Source organism: Mauremys reevesii, linkage group 1, assembly GCF_016161935.1.
Source record: "Mauremys reevesii isolate NIE-2019 linkage group 1, ASM1616193v1, whole genome shotgun sequence".
In the NCBI taxonomy this organism is placed as follows: domain Eukaryota; kingdom Metazoa; phylum Chordata; order Testudines; family Geoemydidae; genus Mauremys; species Mauremys reevesii.
The window spans coordinates 201,921,188-201,940,311 of record NC_052623.1 but is presented as its reverse complement, the minus strand read 5'-3'; the positions used below and the strand labels follow the sequence as shown (position 1 = coordinate 201,940,311).

Genomic DNA, 19,124 nt, shown 5'->3' with positions numbered 1-19,124 from the left:
TAAATTTATTCTCAGTGAAAACACTCTTAATCAAGTGAAATTCCCATAGTCTATATTTCACACTGGAATTTGGGTTTCCTGTGATGCAGACAGACAGTATTTCAGCGAGGCACAATGCCCTAGTTAAGATCCATTTAGATCCTGAGGGCAAAGTTCATCCCAATGCAGTGGGTTCACACAAACTCCTAGGGACATACTGACCAACATTTTCAAACTAATTTCAGAGATCAGTGGCGGGCCAGGGGCACATGACACATGCCTCCTTGACGCGTCTCTGCTGAATGTGCACAGTGGTCACAGTTCTGGCAAGAGCAGTATGGCCACAGAGATACCCAGCACTACATTCCAACCAGTCAACATCCCACCCCCACAACCTGTCTGCTGCAGAGTGCAAGCAAGATAGACCAAACGGCCAGTGCGTGTGAGCGCGTGTAAGCACCTGCTTGCTATTGTCGGGGGTGGGACTAGCTGCATGCACACCAACACAGAGAGCAAGAGGTGCACTGAACGCTCCAATTCTCCCTCGGGGCCCACAGTAAGGCACCTGAGAAAGGGATTGGAATGGCTGGGACCAAGCAGGAGAAGGAGCATTGCTGTTGCAGGATATAACATTAAAAATCAGGAATTGGAAGCTTTTTGCTTGTAAACGGGAATCTTCCTGACACACCAGGAGACTTGGTCAGTCTGCTTATGAACCATTTACACCATTAATATTCTGTTCCACTTAAGTGGCATATGCAGACTTTTGTGGACCCTCTGTTCTGAGGTAAATGCCACCACCGGTAATTCTCTATGTTCAATGATGGTTAAAATATTTTACTTTTTCCCCCCTCCTTCCAGCTCCAGGGACATACACATGCGCTCCAGAAGTAACAGCACAGAAAGTCCAACCAAATCCAAACAGTGCCAGCAAAAGATAAGAGGCCACCATAAGGAAGATACTCCTTATGCTGGGAGAGTAAACATGAAAAGGGGACAAAAGGAGAAAGAAACCTGCACCATCCAAAGAAGCCCTGAATCTGAGAAAAAACAAAAAAGATATTCCAGGAAAGGAGAGGACCTCTCTCGAGATGACCTGCTATTTCTTCTTAGTGTGCTTGAGGGTGAATTACAGGTGCAGTCTTCTTTTGTTTTATGTTCCAGATTGTAGGCTCATTGCATAATCTACTCTAAATATATGCTCTTCCCCCCCACCCCATTTTAGATAGCACACCTATTATAATGGGTGCAGGTGTACAAATGCAAAATGTAAGAGTACATAAAATATTCATCCATACACCACAGACACGAAATCTCAACCCAAAACAAACACTAGACTTTCCCTACTCATCCCAGTATATAACATATTTGAAATATGTAGGTGTCATCATGGAAACGTCTTAGTGGCTCAATGGTCCCATTACTCTCAAAGTGTGCAACTACGTGTGAATTCATCCCTATGGACAACTGGTAAAACTTTAATACCACACAATCCCATCATGCATTCAGAATATAATATATTTGTTACATAACTATTTTAGGAATGTTTTAGAAATTATAAAAAGCTTTTATTGGGACCATTTCTTGTGACCTCCTGTAAAGCCAGCTGCATTAGTTACTTGGAGTCCAACTGGATTCAGAGGGAGCAATAAAACCCCCTAAAATGTCTTAAAATAGGTTTACAATAGCTCAAAAGGTCCATTATATCAGGCCTTACAGGAATGAGTGCTGGCTCCCACCATGGCCATGAGATATTGGATTTCAAAATTGTGACTTTTTCTATATGTAAAAGCTCTCAATGGCCCAGGGCTGAATGCTGCCCACCCTGGGCAAATATAATTTGGGAGTGAGAATGGAAGTCTGTATTCGCAGAAAAATGGAGGCGAGCAAGGTGATTTAATAAAAGTAATGAGAGCTGATTTATCACATGGTTTCACGGTTTAACATCTGGACATTACCTATGTGAGTACTTTTATTATTAATACATGTATATGTAGACACACACTAATATTATATATATTCTGCATGTGTGTTTATTCAACTGGTCATTCACACACATAAGTGACCAGTTGAACATAGATATACATGCGCACCCTCCCTAATCTACTGTTAATTGTAGAATATGTTATTTTGGCCCTTTCCACAGGGAAATTCCTAGCAACCCTTTCCCCCCCTCTGCCAATACTGGGCCCAAAACACAGGAGTGATGCGTGTATTAAGAAAAACGCTGTGGTATTAAAGTTTTTCATAGTCATCACCTGTTTCCCTGCCTTCTCTCTAAATGTAGATCAAGACCCAAATTTCCCAAACACTCTCTCTGAAAACACAGTTCTAAGCAAATACATCTCTGTCTAGTTAAAAAGAGAGTCCAACCTTCTCAGTATATTTAAAATTGAAATGGTTTACATTAAAAATATGAACATACTGGGGCGACTGCGTAATTTGTAGGTTATTCCTGTAGGTCAGAGAGAAAATACTTTTGCAGAAAAAAAGTAGGAACGCAATTTTTTGGATTCCTGATTTGCCAGTACACGGTACTACCAACTCCAAACCTTCCAAAATTATGATTCAATCCCCCAAAATCATGAGATTATCTTAAAAATTAGATTTTTAAAAATTATAAATCTTGTGTCTTTTATTTGCCTTCTGTTTTCCAAGAGGAGATTACTTGAGTCACTTTTTCGGCTTTTTTCCAACTCCAGGAGAGTTAGAAACTTTTTTTTTTTAACTGTTACTTCATTAGACTCTCATGACTCCAGGGGCTGGAACTTTAATAAAAGCAAATAGTATGACACTCATGATAAAGTCGTGAGAGTTAGCAATATTGAGTGTACAACCTGAAAAGGTCATCGCCAATTTTTTCTAGAAACCCTAGTATAGAATTATTTTAAGTGACTTGACTATCTGTATTTCCTTTTGACATTTTTAGAGTTAGTATTACAGGCATTCCTCCCACTCTAACGTCTTAACATTTGTCACCATGAAGGAATAGGAACTTATTTTTTAAAATTACATAGTATTTGCTTTTATTTGTTTTAGATACCTATATCTTGTTACCTATCAAATACTATAGGCTCCCCAGAAATACAAGGAATGTGTTTCCACAATAGGCTTTGTTACACAGTAACTTTATAAAAGGTACACGTGCCTGCTGTTTTGTCCCTGAACATATGCAAACATACTACTACGTAAGCAAATTAACACTCTACTCTTAAAGATAATGTAGGTAACTATGCTATATATATAAAGAAAAATACATACAATTACATATACAGAGTGTATAATGGACACATATGCAGCCAAGATTTTAAAAAATGACTAGATTTTTTGGGTGGGCAACCTGAGACATCTTAAAGAGGCCTGGTTTTCAGAAAGCAGGGCTCTACACTTTCTGTAACTCAACATCCTTTAAAGTGTCTTGAGGGGGCACCCAGGATTGAGGACCCTAATATTATTAGTTACTTTTGAAAATCTTGGCCTTATATATTTCACACACACTCCCCTATGCATAATCTCTCTCTCACTCACACACACACACACACAGGTCACTTCTGCCAGCTTTAAGGGCAATTAATCTTGTTTTAAAGAGCTGCCATTATTGCATGCTTTTGGAATGCATGTTGTGAAAGGTCACATCCTCTGCACCAAGTACCTCACTAGCTTCAATGCACAAACATGTACATGTAACAATAGAAGCTGACTACCTCTAAGTCAGTTTAAACAACAAAAGCTGCCTTTGTACCCTGTGTGAACAGAGAATGCTAAGCTTCTTGGCTTCCCAAAGTACATTAAAAATTACATGAAAATCTAAAAATAGATGCCAATACCTGAAATGACATTTTGTTCTAAATTCTTGTACAATGAAAAGTGTGTTCATACAAAAACTGAGTTACATAATCTACTTTTAACAAAATATTGAGTATCAGAGAAAGTGTACCTAAAACGCTCATATATATATATATATATATATATATATATATATATATATATATATATATATATATATATATATATATATATATATATATATATATATATATATATATATATATGAGCTTTTATATATATATAAAGCATAGGATTTTGAAAATACAAAAGACCAATATTTCTTTTTTATATATTTATTTTTATAAATATTTATATTTTTAAAGTGTTCACTTTACCAATTATCTCAAGGGTACTTAACATATAATTTAAAGCACTTTAAAAACTATTGCCAAATGTTAATGTAGAAGCTACTCATTGAGCATGCCAATGCATAAAACTAGTTCACTGGAATTCTTTGTGTTTCTGCAGGCTCAAGATGAAGTCATAGGAGTTCTTAAGGCTGAAAAAATTGACCTGGCTTTGCTTGAAGCACAATATGGCTTTGTTACTCCAAAAAAGGTATTAGAGGCGCTCCAGCGAGATGCTATTCAAACCAAGGCTGCACAATGGCAAGAGGATATATATGAAAAGCCGATGGGAGAGGTATGCATAGTATTATTCAATATACACACACAGGGACAAACCATATTGCCATCAAAGTGAATAGCAGAAGTCCCATTGACTTCAGTGGGAGAAGGATATTGCTCTCAGACTGCACATCCCATATGGACTACCAGGTAGTAGACCAAAGTACAGAATACACTTTGCTGTAAATTACAAGGCATCATGATCTAATTGATTTAGCATGCAGCAAAGACCCAAGACATTCTAATCCTGGCTCTCACAGCAATTCGGTACATGACCCTGGAGAAGTAATTTAATCTCTCTGGGCAAAATTCAGCAGGTGAAACTCCATTGCAGTCAATACATTTAGCCCACAAGGTTTGTTTTCCTCATACTCCTCCTGCTGGAAGGGCATACGAGTGGGGTCTCGCAGGGATCAGTTCTAGGTCCGGTTCTATTCAATATCTTCATCAATGATTTAGATAATGGCATACAGAGTACACTTATAAAGCTTGTGGATGATACCAAGCTGGGAGGGGTTGCAAGTGCTTTGGAGAATAGGATTAAAATTCAAAATGATCTGGACAAACTGGAGAAATGTTCTGCCGTAAATAGGAAGAAATTCAATAAGGACAAATGCAAAGTATTTCACTTCGGAAGGAACAATCAGTTGCACACATACAAAATGAGAAATGACTGCCTAGAGGAAGGAGTACTGCAGAAAGGTATCTGGGGGTCATAGTGGACCACAAGCTAAATACAAGTCAACAGTGTAACGCTATTGCAAAAAAAGCAAACATCATTCTGGGATGTATTAGCAGGAGTGTTGTAAGCAAGACACGAGAAGTAATTCTTCCGCTCTACTGCGTGCTGATCAGGCCTCAACTGGAGTATTGTGTCCAGTTCTGGGAGCCATGTTTCATGAAGGATGTGGACAAACTGGTGAGAGTCCAGAGAAGAGCAACAAAAATGATTAAAGGTCTAGAAAACATGACCTACAAGGGAAGATGGAAAAAATTGGGTTTGTTTAGTCTAGAAAAGAGAAGACTGAGAGGGTACATGATAACAGTTTTCAAGTACGTGAAGGGTTGTGACCAGGAGGAGGAGAAGAATTGTTCTTCTTAACCTCTGAGGATAGGACAAGAAACAATGACCTTCAATTGCAGCAAGGGAGGTTTAAATTGGACATTAGGAAAAACTTCCTAACTGTCCGAGTGGTTAAGCACTGGAATAAATTGTGTAGGGGTAGGTTTTTAAGAGCAGGTTAGACAAACACCTGTCAGGAATGGTCTAGATAATACTTAGTCCTGCCATGACTGCAGGGGACTGGACTAGATGACCTCTCAAGGTCCTTTCCAGCCCTATGATTCTATAATTCTATATTTATTTACTTCACCGGGAGAAAGGAGGAAAGTTGTAGTAAGTATTGTTAATGTCTACTCAGACCTTTAAAAATTAGCCTAATAACTATGTTGTTTAATGCATCAGTTTGCTTTCTGGAGGACCAAATTAATATCTGGTGCAAGCAGACACATCTCCATTAGCTTCATGGGAATTTCTCTGCTTGTGCCAGGTGTGAATTTGGTTCTAAGGGCTCAACCCTGAGTCCTTGCATGTTCTACGCTCCCAATGGAAGTTACAATGGTGCACAAGAACTGTAGAATCTGGCTTTTTACCATTTATTAAAATTACTGAAGGTTACAGACTTCATCAAGGCAGAAATACAAAACTGATAATTAAGCAACAGAAGTTGTCCTATCTGAACTATGTTTCTCTGAATTTAAATTGTGACCCCCAGTGTATATCACTTACATAAAAATCTCTTTATATCAGTTAATCCAAATAAATTCTTGAATGTCCCCCCTTTATTCAGATAAACATGATTTTAGTGCTCATTATAGATTACTGTTATTAAAAAAAAGTAATGAACAAGACTTCTTCCACCAAATGGAAGAAACAGAAACATACCCCAGGATACAAAGTTCATTTCACAGAAAATAATGCCAGCCAAAAGGTCAGGACTCATTTCAGGAGCTGGAAGGTTAAAATCTCTAGCTATAATCTAAAACAGAAAGTTAAATTGCAGAGGTTAATTTATTTTAGAACACCATGGTATTACGTCATAGATACTTTGAGTATGAATAGAAATTATTTGAAAAACAGTCAAAAGAAGTTTAAAAACTAAGTGCAGTCTGCTCTTTTGCATAAGTTTAGGCACAGTTTTTTTTTCCTTCTAACACTTAATGGCACCAAAAGGATTTTTTAACATCACTGGACTTAGCAGTTACAAAGACAGAGGTAAACATTCTGAGCATGGCAAAAATGATACAGATCCCTGGTACGCCATACATTTCAGTAAACCAAAGGACTGGCAAACGGCGGTTTTTCTATTTTATTTATTTATTTTACGTTTTAGGGATAAAATTTAGTTTTTTGCTTGCTTTTTGTACATATGTATGAGAAGTGAGGGAAAACCACACTGTGGGGAAAAGGACTCTATGAACTTCCTCATGTAGCTCTGGCAATGTACCTCAGCCCTGACCTGCAAAATGCCTGCTGTTCTGGCTTCTCTTGAGCGTTTTCTCCCAATTTTAACATCTATGACACAGTTTTATGATGTGGATCAACACTTTCAAGGGGCTAAGTGCAGAATGCCCAAATTCAGCTTAAACTGTGACTTGACTCAAATGTTAAGACCGATTAAGAGTACCCCTAAGGGCAAGAAAAATACACTGCTTTCTCCCTCCTTGAACAGATTTCAAGAGACACTGTAGGGGCAGGGAACTTGGCCTTTTAACCAGGAAAATTTTGAGGATTCTCATGCAATCTGATTGATCTCAGAACATCTTAGGGCTTGTCTAGACTACCGCTCAAGTTGATGTAACTTACATTGCTTAAGGGTGTTAAAAGCCACCCACCTGAGCAACGTAAGTTACATCGACTTAACGTTATGTCTATACCACGCTATGTCAGCAGGAGATGCTCTCCCACTGACATAGCTTCTGCCTCTCATTGAGGTGGAGTAATTATGCTGACGGGAGAGCGCTCTCCTGTCGCCATAGCACGTCTTCACCAGACATGCTACAACACTGATCCATGATCAAGAACATGTTGTAATTTTTACACAGGATGTAGTTTATATACAGGATGTAGCTTATTTTCATTGGGATGAAAGGAGAGAGGGGTGATGTTTAGGTGGGACAGAGGATAGGTATGAGAGACTCCTATGTACTTTCTGGTGAGGGTGGGCTGAGGTAAACATTGGAGGAAAGAACAGGGAGATGGTTTTTGTGGGGGTGAAGAGGGAGAGACAAAGGTGGATGAGGCAGGATGGGAGTAATCAGAAAGGATTCCTATTGGTCTTGAACTGGCCAGAAAAGATTTTGGACTTCAATTCCAGCTCACAAAAGGAATGTTACTTGCCCAGGCTGGAGTTGCACTTCTCAAACAATTCTCTCATGTCAGGCAGAGAGGTTCTCTTCTCGGAGACCTCTTTCAGAATGGAGTCCAGGATGTTAGAGGAAAGCGAGGAAATTAAGCTATGATGAGACTGTTCCCCAGAGGGTGAATCTAGAAAAACTGTGAGAGACAGCCCATGAACTGAGGATGTAAGTTCCAAGATGGATGGACCTCAGATCAATGCTGATGAGGCTGAAAAACCTCAGCAAGGCACATGGAAGATTTCTATCTATCAAGGAATGTTGTCTTACATTTGAAATAGATACCCTGGAGGTGTAAAAGCTGCAGATGGAAGTGGTCACAGTCTACTAGCTGGCAGGTTTTCCTGACTATATTATCCACTTTATGATCAAGATGATCGCAGAAGGAAATGATAGGCTCCAGGAACCGGTCTGAGGATTTGGAATGAGATGCTACTGCTGGGCCCACATTCGTGTGGGCCAGTCACAGATCATGAAAGGCATGATTCGGTCACAAGATTCTTTGCAGGTTCTTGGGGCAAGAAGGAAGGGAACCAGGGGCCTAGCAACCTACCATGAACAAGGAAGAGCCTGGTCCGATGATTCTCCCTACAGAAAGATGGGCAAACAAGCCTCATCCTCTTGGGCATTAGACTCTATTGGAGAAATCTTCAGGGTTTTAGTGGGATGGCAGAATAACTAAACCCATTCCTCCACAGAGACTCCAGGATTCTCAGAAGAGATCTGAAGGCTTAGATTACAGGTCAAATTCTCCTTCCTCCAGAGACTCCCAATATGAGATAAAAAGTAAGCAGGTGGATATTTTGGCTCACAGCCAGAAAAGAAGTCCTGCATGATTACTGAGGTGGTGGCTTGAGAAGATGCAGAAAGAGGGTCTCCTTTGGGAGATTCTTGGGTTAGGGAGAGAGAAGAAATACCCTACTGGGGGGACAGTAGGGAGGCCATGAACAATTGGCTGATCCAGTCTCTGACCTTGGGTGGAAGCCCTCTCCAGATAAATCAAATTAGGACAGAGAGTAGCTGGGTGTTGCCTATCCCAGGACTCCCCCTATGAGTCTGAATTTGCTAGGTTTTACTGGATGGTACATTCTCCTTCTATCTCTGGTAGTGGCAAGGAGCTGCATACATTAGGAGCCAGGAACAAGCCTGATCCCATCTGACCTTGCTATCACTGCAACAGGACAGAGGGAGGGGCGGGGGACTCTACACAGAACATGCTCATACAGGAGTGATATTTTCTGTTCTCCTTCCCTCAGAGAGCCATCTTCTTTCTTCTGCTCCATTAGGGCTCTGGAGCCTTAAAGGCTTGGCTGGGGGGGGGTTGGGGAGGTGACACCTTGAAGAGACTGTACCAACTGCAGCTGCCTCTGAGAGGCAAGAGAACAATTTGGGGATAACTCTATTCTATTCTATACTAGTTTTTTGTACTACCCTCATCACCGTAGTATCCGAGTGTCTTCCAGTAGTGCTTTAAGAAACGTGAATAACACCTGTCACATGTGATTCATTTGCCTGCGATGTCTGTCTACCTTGCCTGCTATAGGACAAGAGACTGGCCATGGATAAACCTGACTTCAGATTGCTTGCCACTTGTCTGACAGATGAGAGGAAATGCACCAAACATACTGGAGGCAACTGCATGATGGAAGCCCTTTTCCCAACTTTGAATTTATTTTTTTTAAAGACAGGGATAGGAGGATTAACAGTCTCCTCTCTTTTTCTATTTTAATATCCCTATCATTAACAAGCCACTTCAGATTTAGAACTCCCTATGGCCACTAGTAAATTAGCTGTAGATCAGCTGTTTTGGACCTCATGCTCTGAAGCTCAGAAATTTGCCATCACCTTCCTCTCTGGTCAGACTCCAAAGGGTCCTAACCTGAGATTTGTCCATCACGTCTCGTGGGGTGGGGCGGGGTGGGGTGGGGTGGGGGAGTGGCTAATGTCTTGCATCAGTCTAGCCCCAATCAAGTTTTAATCCATCTGTTCAAGTCCAATGCCAATCAGCTGAGAGAAGGATGCACTCTTATCACCTATTAAACAGAGCACATTCAATGGCATCTCTATCATCTTGCACATTTTGGCTACAAATTTCAAATGCCCATAGGAGAAGGCAGGCAGTGCCCATGGATTACAGTCATGGGGGAAAAAAAGTAACATCAATGCTAGAAACTTGGTAGCTGGGACAAGTATATTTTGTCTAAACAAATATTTGGCTCAAACTGTTGAAAGGGAGGGAAAAATGCCAATATGTATTCAGAAAGACCCAAATCTCTCTCTGCACAGTGCTTTATCATATATAATCTTAAACCAAAGATTATTCACACACACATACTCTAACAGTGGCATTATTAATTTATTCATTCTCTGAACATTGGATTTATATAAAGAAAAGCAACTCTCTCAGATTTTATACTGGCATAGTGCCACTACACACAAAACGGCCTAGAGAAAAAGTTTAGGAATCCAGCTCCAGCACAACAGATATGAGGCATGCTATTCTGTTTTGATTTTAGATACCAGTGGGTGGTAAAATGTTTCTAAATGATTAAATTCTTGTGACCTTCTAGCTTGTGAAACTATTCATCATTACGCAAGAAATAGCCTCTCACATTTTCCATTGTATTGTACAGTATGTCCAAGTGTTAGATCTAGCAAAAACACACAGCCAGCAAGAAGAAATTACAGATCATTTAATTAAGACTTTGTAATTATATTTTTAGTGGACATTTACAGGGCTGCTTGTTAGCACTCTCTGGGTCTTTAGTCAGAGACTGTATATAAAGCCTATTTTTTGCAGATGCAACATTTGGCCAGAGTGTTTTGGGAGCAATCATGCCTATTTAGAATTCTCACATCCAGTGTCTTTACTGGGATTGCAGTTCACATCCTTTCAATCCTAGAGCTGTAGATACCAAGTATGATGGTTTAGGGATATCTTTACCTTTCACCCTTCCTCCCTTAGTGTCTCAGAGTGCACCCCACCAGGTGACAAGCCCTGTGCCTATACCTCTTTCAAAGCAGAATCAGAGGCGTGGCCACGGCTCACCCACTTAGCTTCCAGGCCCATCCTGATCTTAGCAGGGTGTAATACTGCCACAGCGGCCCAAAGCGTCACTGAGGCACCTGAGATCCAGGACGGAGCTTTGCACCCGCCCTTCAGAAAGTTACGCTCCAGCAGCTCTGCCTGGCCATCTTCTGAGCCACCCTAGGCATGTGCCCCACTTGGCAGGTGAAGCCTTGTATCTGCGGCACCAGGGATAGAGAGAGGGCGTGACATGGGAGGAGTAGCTGAGCTAGTACAATCTGTCATTGCCCGTCCACCTGAAAGTCAGACCCACCCAAATTTCCACTCCCAGCTGCTCCACTGAACAGAATTCCACAATTCTCCCACTCTGAGACCTTGTCCTCTGGCTACAGTACTCCGTGTACCAACCATGATTGCTCAGCCACTCTGGGCTCAGCTACTTACAAAACTTCCCTTCAGAAGCTGTTACAAGCTGTGAACACAGTGACCCTAAAGGCCTTTTCAGAACAGAGTATTGTTTGCTCTCAACTGTACAATCAAAGCATAACAAGAGAATATTTTGTTAAAAAAACTCCTAAACAGTCTATACGTCTATCTGTCCTATCTAGAGGCTTAGGCAAGCCTAGTTATCACCTTCACCTTCTGGGGACTGAGGTTCAGTCTGCTCCCCAGAGTCCTTGCCTCACTCTCCCCTCTTCTACAGGAATTGTCCTTTTATCCACACCAAATTCTTTGTTCCAGTTTCCTGCCTGCTGCTGTCCCCTCTCCCGCCAGGTTACAGCCAGGCTGCTGATCTCAGTAAGGCCAGAGGCAAAACTTCCAAGTGAATGACATCTGCATTGTCCATTAAGTATCAATGAATGGAACAATGTGAATTTTTTTCCCACTTCCCTGCATACATACAAGTAATCACTGCTTTAATAAACTTCCCGTAATCACAGCAAACACCACAATGGAATTCCAAACAGATAGAACATATAATATTCATAAAATACTATAGGGAGCTCCCATGTCCTTCACACCAAGAATCACAAACAGGAATATTTTCTGCCTTTTAATACCATTTATTATATCAGAGTGACTACCCTGGGCATGCACCTCCAACAATCATTTATACGCTGGGAAACCAGCCATTCCTTTATGTTTGGCTTTAATGAAATGTAAGCCAAGAAGTTTCATTAAGTTTTCTAAGATAGCAATTTCCACCCTATTGGAGTCATATACACATTTCTGAAGCAATGGCCATATGGATCTCTCAACTTCTGACTTCCTTTCTCCCTGTCCCCACAGATACACACCTCCAAAAAATCTCAAGCCTCACACCTCCTATCACGGCCTATTTTCCTGCATTCCCTTATATCATTGTCTGTGACTCCACTAACGTCATCAGGAGAAACTCACCACTTACTGAAGCATGCTCAGCAAGTCCACTGAATTGTCAGCTGAGCCAAAGTGAGGGTCTCCTCCATGCTTATTTATAGCCAACTTTTATATTATCTGCCTGAAAGCCACCTCAGAGACACCTCATCTGAGAGCAGGAGACTGCACGAACTTTAACAATGTGTGGAGCAAAGTTTTAACAGTCTGATGCAGACACAGTGTAATGGGACGCAGAACACTTGCTTCTAGAGCTGGTTAGAATTTTATTTTATTTTTTACAAATTTTGAAATATTAAAATATCTAAAAAAATTGGGAAATATTTCAAATCAATGTTCAGAAAAATTTTCCTCTGTTTTTTGACGAACAATAGAGCTGGTCAAAATATTTCAGCTTTGGAATTCCTATATTTTTACTTAAAAGGGGGAGATTTAAAAATAATTGAACTTTCTTCTTTTCCCCCACCAGTTCTACTTGCTCCCCAGTGAACAAGGGGTTAACTTGAGTTCAGTCTTGCTATAATTTTGCACGTGTTTTGGAGAAGGGCTATAAATGTAGCTGTTTGCAAAGCAGAAGAGAGCACTGAGAAGGTTGGACTGTGCACAATAGACACATAGGAATGGGTTGGACCCCAGAGGTTGGGGAGTTTTCTGATTAAATTGAATTATTCAACAAAGAAGAGACCATGCTGACTGGGGCAATCTACCACCCATCCACTATGGTTGGGCAAACTAATCCAGGAAGAGAGTATTTTTATGGGTTTTGGATAAAGTTTAGCACTAAAACATTCTTATATCCTGACTAATAAACAAAAGGGCCGTAGCAGACTGTCCCCATGCTCTCTCTGACATATATAGACCTTAAGGCCCAAAGGGAACATCATGATCATCTACTCTGATCTCCTGCACATTGCAGGCCACAGAACCTCATCCCCCATTCCTTCAATAGATCCATAACTTCTGGCTGAGTTACAAAAGCCCTCCAATCTTGATTTAAAGACTTCAAGTTACAGAGACTCTAACATTTTACTCTAGTTCAAACCAGCAAGTGACCTGTGCCCTATGCTACAGAGGAAGACATAAAACCGCTGGGGCTTCTGCCAATCAGACCTGGGGGAAATTTCCTTCCCGACCTCAAATATGGAGAACAGTTAGACACTGAGCATGTGGGCAAGACCCACCAGCCAGACACATGGGAAAGAATTCTCTGTAGTAACTCAGAACCCTCCCCACATATAAAAAGAGACTGAGAATTCTTTTTATTTACAAGTCTTCTCTAACTAAATTATTTAGAAAGTAAATACTTGGATAAGAGAGTCGTCTACTTTATACTCCTCCTATGCATTTTTGTGTAAGAGGGAGATGTCAAGAACATCCTAATGGCCTGCTTGGAACCATCAACCCCAAGTTAAAAAAAAACAATGTTACCATGCTTGTCATCTAGCTCCAAAGTACCATACAAATCACAGATAATAAGTTACATACAAAGAAGAGTGTCACTCAGATCAGAAAAAGCACCACAGTAAATAGGAAAGAGGACAAAATAAGGGCTGTAAGCTGATCTTTCAATCCAACTCACTTCCGTCCCTGGAACTCATGACAGAATCCAGCCAAACGTACTGCAAGATGAAGTCTTGGTTATTGGGAGAACCACCGTATCTAGGTTTCAAATAAGAAAACATTTTCCCCAACTCAGAAAGACTCTTTCAGCCCAGCAAGTCAAGACTTTCTTGGTCAAAGGACTTCCAATCCTGACTGAATGATGCAGGCCGGGGAGGAGCTGTTCCATTTTATGTTTCCCTTAATCAGGCACAAATCTAAGCCACTGTAATAATAAAGGTCTTTTGCCACTTCAGAGAAGAGCTGAAACTGACATTTATGGAACTGGATGACTTCTTCTCATTCTTAGTTTTGATTGAAATGGAACTTGAATTTACTTGCATCATGGCTACACAGAGAACTTTCCCTCAACCAATAAAGAGTGCCAAGAAAAGACAGGAAGGGATATTTCCAAAATAAGAAGGAAGAAGACACATATGAAGAAACCCATATGAAAAATAATCTTTTCTGTTTGGAATGTCATCAACTTGAAGTTCACAGTCCTGCCAATGCTTCAGATTGCCACATACATTTGGGCTACTATTGCAGATATGGTCCATCTGTCATCCTTCGAATACTGCGATGTCATCAAAATCAGCACATTTCAGACAGCAAACATCCATGAGCCTTCTAGCATTAGTTGGGGTCAACAGATCCTTCCAAGCTTACAGCTCTTTATGTTGGAGACTTCAATAGCCATCATACAGCTACCAAGCATCACAAGCACAAAGCATCATCAATGGAACCTGCACAAAGCCATCTGGGAGAAATACAGCCAGGCACTGGGACAGAGTACTGTAACAATACCACCCCACCACATCTCGACAGAGCAGGCTTACGGGCATTTCTGTAGAGCCATCTACAAAGCAGCCACCAGAGCCATTCCACACAGATATTGCCCTGTGTACATGCCCTGCCTTAAAGAGGCGTGTGCTGCTCTACTCAAGCAGTGTGAGTCATCTGGTCACCCGGACATGGCCGACCACTTAATCGAAGTTTTGAGCTGTGCTCACCAAGCCAGATGAGAGAAAAAAACGAAGAACCTGGACTTTACTCATTCCAGCCAGCAATACTGGAGTTTACTTTGTTACCTTGGAGTTGCCCAGCAACCACCGACACCAAGCTGATCATCTTTGAGTGCTAACCAAGTAGCCAGGAACCTGCTTTACGTGGGAAAGAAACCCTTGGAAAAAGAAGTGAAGATTTGAGTGCAGATGGAGAGTATTCCCAAGGCAACATAAATCCAGAGCTTACCCTGAACCATTCACAGTTCCAGAGCTGGACAGAATTCTAGATAACTTCAAGTCTGGCACTGCTGCTGGCCATGACAATGTCCTTCCAGAGTTCCTGAAAAATCTTGGCTCATGTGCCTTCTCTTGTCTGGCTCAATTCTTCACAAGGGTCACCAATGAAGAAAGATGGACGAAAACCTGGTGCATGTCAAAAGTCATTGGCCTCCCAAAACCACCACCTAGTAAAACCCAGGCATTACTCTATGCGCTGCTTTCTATGTGGCTCAAGATTCTAGAGCATCTAATTTTACAGCAAACACCACCAGAGGTACAAAACACCTTGAATGTCAAGCAAGAAGGCTTTTGATAAGGTCGAAGCACATGTGACCAAGTACTTCCCTAACCACATTCATTCAAAACAGTTTTCAAAGAAACCTTGAAAACAGGCACTATTTTCCTTGACCTCACTGCAACATACCACATGGTATGGCACACGGATTTACTTGTTAAAATATCCAGAGTCCTCCCTCCATGGGTTACTGATGCCATCGAACTGCTACTCCGAGACAGATGGTCCAGAGTGCATGCAGGTGAGAAAACAAGTGCTTGGAAAAAACAGATGAATAGGTTATAGGTCTGTTTTAGCCCCAATCATGTTCCAGCTATACATCAATGATCTATCATCCACCCAGTCATGGAAGTTCATTTATGCCGACAACATTTGCTGCAGGCTACAGACTCAGACTTTCTCCGAGCTGGAGAAGACCCTGAGTGACAATGCTACAAAGCTGTTCAACTACTGTAAGACCTGGCGCCTTCAGCCTACCACCAGCAAGACTGTCCCTAGCACATTCCACCTCCACCATGCCAATGCTAAAAGAGAACTAAACATCATAATGAATGGCCAGAGGCTGAAGCATGAAGCATACCCCGCATATCGAGGGTGTGACCCTCAACCAAACACTGACATACAATGGCCACCTAAGCAAAGGTCAAGACATGCAACTACCTTCTCAGCAAATTAACAGGCTCTTTTTGGGGAACAGATGCTTCAACCCTAAGGACCTCAGTCCTTGCCATCTCATACTAAAGGTAATAATAGGTAAAGGTAATAATTGGAGATATACCAATCTCCTAGAACTAGAAGGGACCTCGAAAGGTCATCGAGTCCAGCCCCCTGCCTTCACCAGCAGGACCAATTTTTGCCCCAGATCCCTAAGTGGCCTCCTCAAGGATTGAACTCACAACCCTGGGCTTAGCAGGCCAATGCTCAAACCACTGAGCTATCCCTCCCCCCTAAATAGCAGAGTACTGTGCATCAGTAAGGAGTGGGTCGGCACACACCAAACTTGATGTGCAACTCAGCTCAACAATGCGTATCATCACAGGAACTCTCTGACTGACTCATCTTCCATGGCTTCCAGTTCTGAGCCATGTTGCTCCCCCTTACATCGTGGGGAGATTGCAGCTGGCAAGCTGCTTGAGAAGGTACGTGCCAACCCACACTTGCCCTTGTTCAATGACCCTTTTAGCCCAGAAGCCACACATCTGTCATCATGACATCATGACACCCACTGCGGTTGAGGCTGCCAAGCCAGGACATGACAGCGGAGTCCCTGTGGCAGGAAGACTGGTGCTTTAACACCAACCACTAATCTGTTCCTCATCACAGACCCTACTGCTCGCCTGCCTGGCTTCGCCTGGCTTCTGATTTTGTCACTGTCAGCATCACCAAATAAGTCAACAACGATTAAAGAGGAGGAAAGACAGCCTGCAGAAAGCTTACAAATGAGTCAACAGTGTGCCCTTGTTGCCAAGAAGGCTAATGGCATTTTGGGTTGTATAAGTAGGGGCATTTCCAGCAGATCGAGGGATGTGATCATTCCCCTCTATTCAGCACTGGCGAGGCCTCATTTGGAGTACTGTGTCCAGTTTTGGGCCCCACACTACAAGAAGGATGTGGAAAAATTGGAAAGAGTCCAGCGGAGGGCAACAAAAATGATTAGGGGGCTGGAGCACATGACTTACGAGGAGAGGCTGAGGGAACTGAGATTGTTTAGCCTGCAGAAGAGAAGAATGAGGGGGGATTTGATAGCTGCTTTCAACTACCTGAAAGGGGGTTCCAAAGAGGATGGATCTAGACTGTTCTCAGTGGTAGAAGATGACAGAGCAAGGAGTAATGGTCTCAAGTTGCAGAGGGGGAGGTTTAGGTTGGACATTAGGAAAAACTTTTTCACTAGTAGGGTGGTGAAGCACTGGAATGGGTTACCTAGGTAGGTGGTGGAATCTCCTTCCTTAGAGGTCTTTAAGGTCAGGCTTGACAAAGCCCTGGCTGGGATGATTTAGTTGGGTTTGATCCTGCTTTGAGCAGGGGGTTGGACTAGATGACCTCCTGAGGTCCCTTCCAACCCTGAGATTCTATGATTCTATGACCTGCCATGTCATCAGGGGCCCTTTCTGAACCAATTCTGGACGGAGTAAGGCCTCTGTGCAGCCAATCAGCACCATTGGGGTCTTCGAAACAAGCTGCAGCTACCATGCAGATCAAACAATGATACACATTGTCAAGGAGTGTCCACTAACCAAAAGCCGGGAGCTCCACTTGGCCACTAAGAATGCTATTGCTTGGCTTGGCAAATACACAAATGCTATATTAATAAATAAATGCTTCTGATTTTGTCACTGTCAGCATCACCAAATAAGTCAACAACGATTAAAGAGGAGGAAAGACAGCCTGCAGAAAGCTTACAAAGAATCTGGATCAGGTACTAGGGAAGATACTGGGACCCACAGGGGAAGAACAAAGAACGTTCGCTCATCCAAGAAACTCATGTTATACTCTAGACAGAAGGGTAGAGGTATAGTCCTTACATTTTCCATCATCTCTCATCTTGGGAGAACCTTGAATGAGCATGAACTGACAATGACCCATAATGCTCTTTGGTATTAAATTCTTTGTAATGAGTGGTGGCATGGAGAATCTGAGGCCTCCAGCATTTCTATGGGCCAATGAAGTGCCTTATGGGGAAAAGATGCAGAAAGATGAAGCAACTGAAAGCTAGAACCGGGCTTGCTTTACCGACATTGACGATTTCTGAATTTTTTTCCTGTTAATAGAGTAAAATACTAAAAAACAGTCATGACCTACTAAAACTGAATGTGGTTAAAAGAAGACCCTAGCCTTATACTGCAGACTTACCTGTCCAAAAAAAAGGAAATTAACATGACTGAGTCAACACAAGAACAATGACAACCTTCTGAGAAGAAGGAGGTGAAGTAACAGTGGGACAAAGATTCAGAATTCCTCCTAGTTTCTCTGGCTGCAGAACAATCCCTCCTCATACCGTCACTAACAAGATCAATGGCTCATAAGTGCAAAATCCAACCCTTTATTCCCAGTTTTGCACACATATTCCTGCACATTTTTAGGAGAACTGAATTTTAAAAGCTATCAAGCATTCGCAGGTATTTTTGATAAACAACATTCAGCTTAATAAAGTATCACTTAATAAAATAACACTAGTTCTGCCAATGGCAAAATAAATTTTTAAGCTGTTTAGGAAAGTTAAAATATGTGGCATAAATTTTTAAAAAGTGACTACTGAGGTTTAAGAATAAGACACCTTTAAAAGGGGCCTGATTTACAGAAAGTGCTGCATGCCTACCCTCTGGAAGTCATACCCATTTAAGGTGTCTCAAGTTGGGCACTTACAGATTGATGCAAGCCAAATCACTAATTGCTTGTGAAAATGTAGGCTTATATTTCTAAAAAGCATACACTTTACTTTCAAACAATCCTGTCACATAATGAAAATAACTCCTCGTTACTTAAAAGTAGCATTCTTCCATCAGTTTTGTCATTTTTTGTAAGATAAACACCAAATTTTGTACATCCCACACCCAGGAGGAAGTGCGCTAAGTGGAATGAATGTAGGACAGAGCCAGAAACAGAGTTCCAGTCCTGGCTTTACCATACATCTGCTAGAGGACTGTGACAGAAGTCACTTTTTGATATAGGCACCTACCTCACAAGGATGT

At 41.6% G+C, this 19,124-nt stretch overlaps 2 protein-coding genes across 5 annotated transcripts in view; one reads left to right on the top strand and one right to left on the bottom strand.

Annotated features, from left to right (window-relative positions):
- The window catches only part of CMSS1 (cms1 ribosomal small subunit homolog), a 385,325-nt gene that overhangs the window by 251,863 nt on the left and 114,338 nt on the right, over positions 1-19,124 (bottom strand). The window lies entirely within an intron of this gene.
- The window catches only part of FILIP1L (filamin A interacting protein 1 like), a 157,073-nt gene that overhangs the window by 29,538 nt on the left and 108,411 nt on the right, over positions 1-19,124 (top strand). For both annotated transcript variants that reach the window (XM_039537797.1, XM_039537781.1), the window contains exons 2-3: positions 841-1,114; positions 4,276-4,449. In XM_039537797.1, the coding sequence (XP_039393731.1) occupies positions 841-1,114; positions 4,276-4,449 (448 nt within the window). The remainder of the gene's footprint in view (positions 1-840; positions 1,115-4,275; positions 4,450-19,124) is intronic.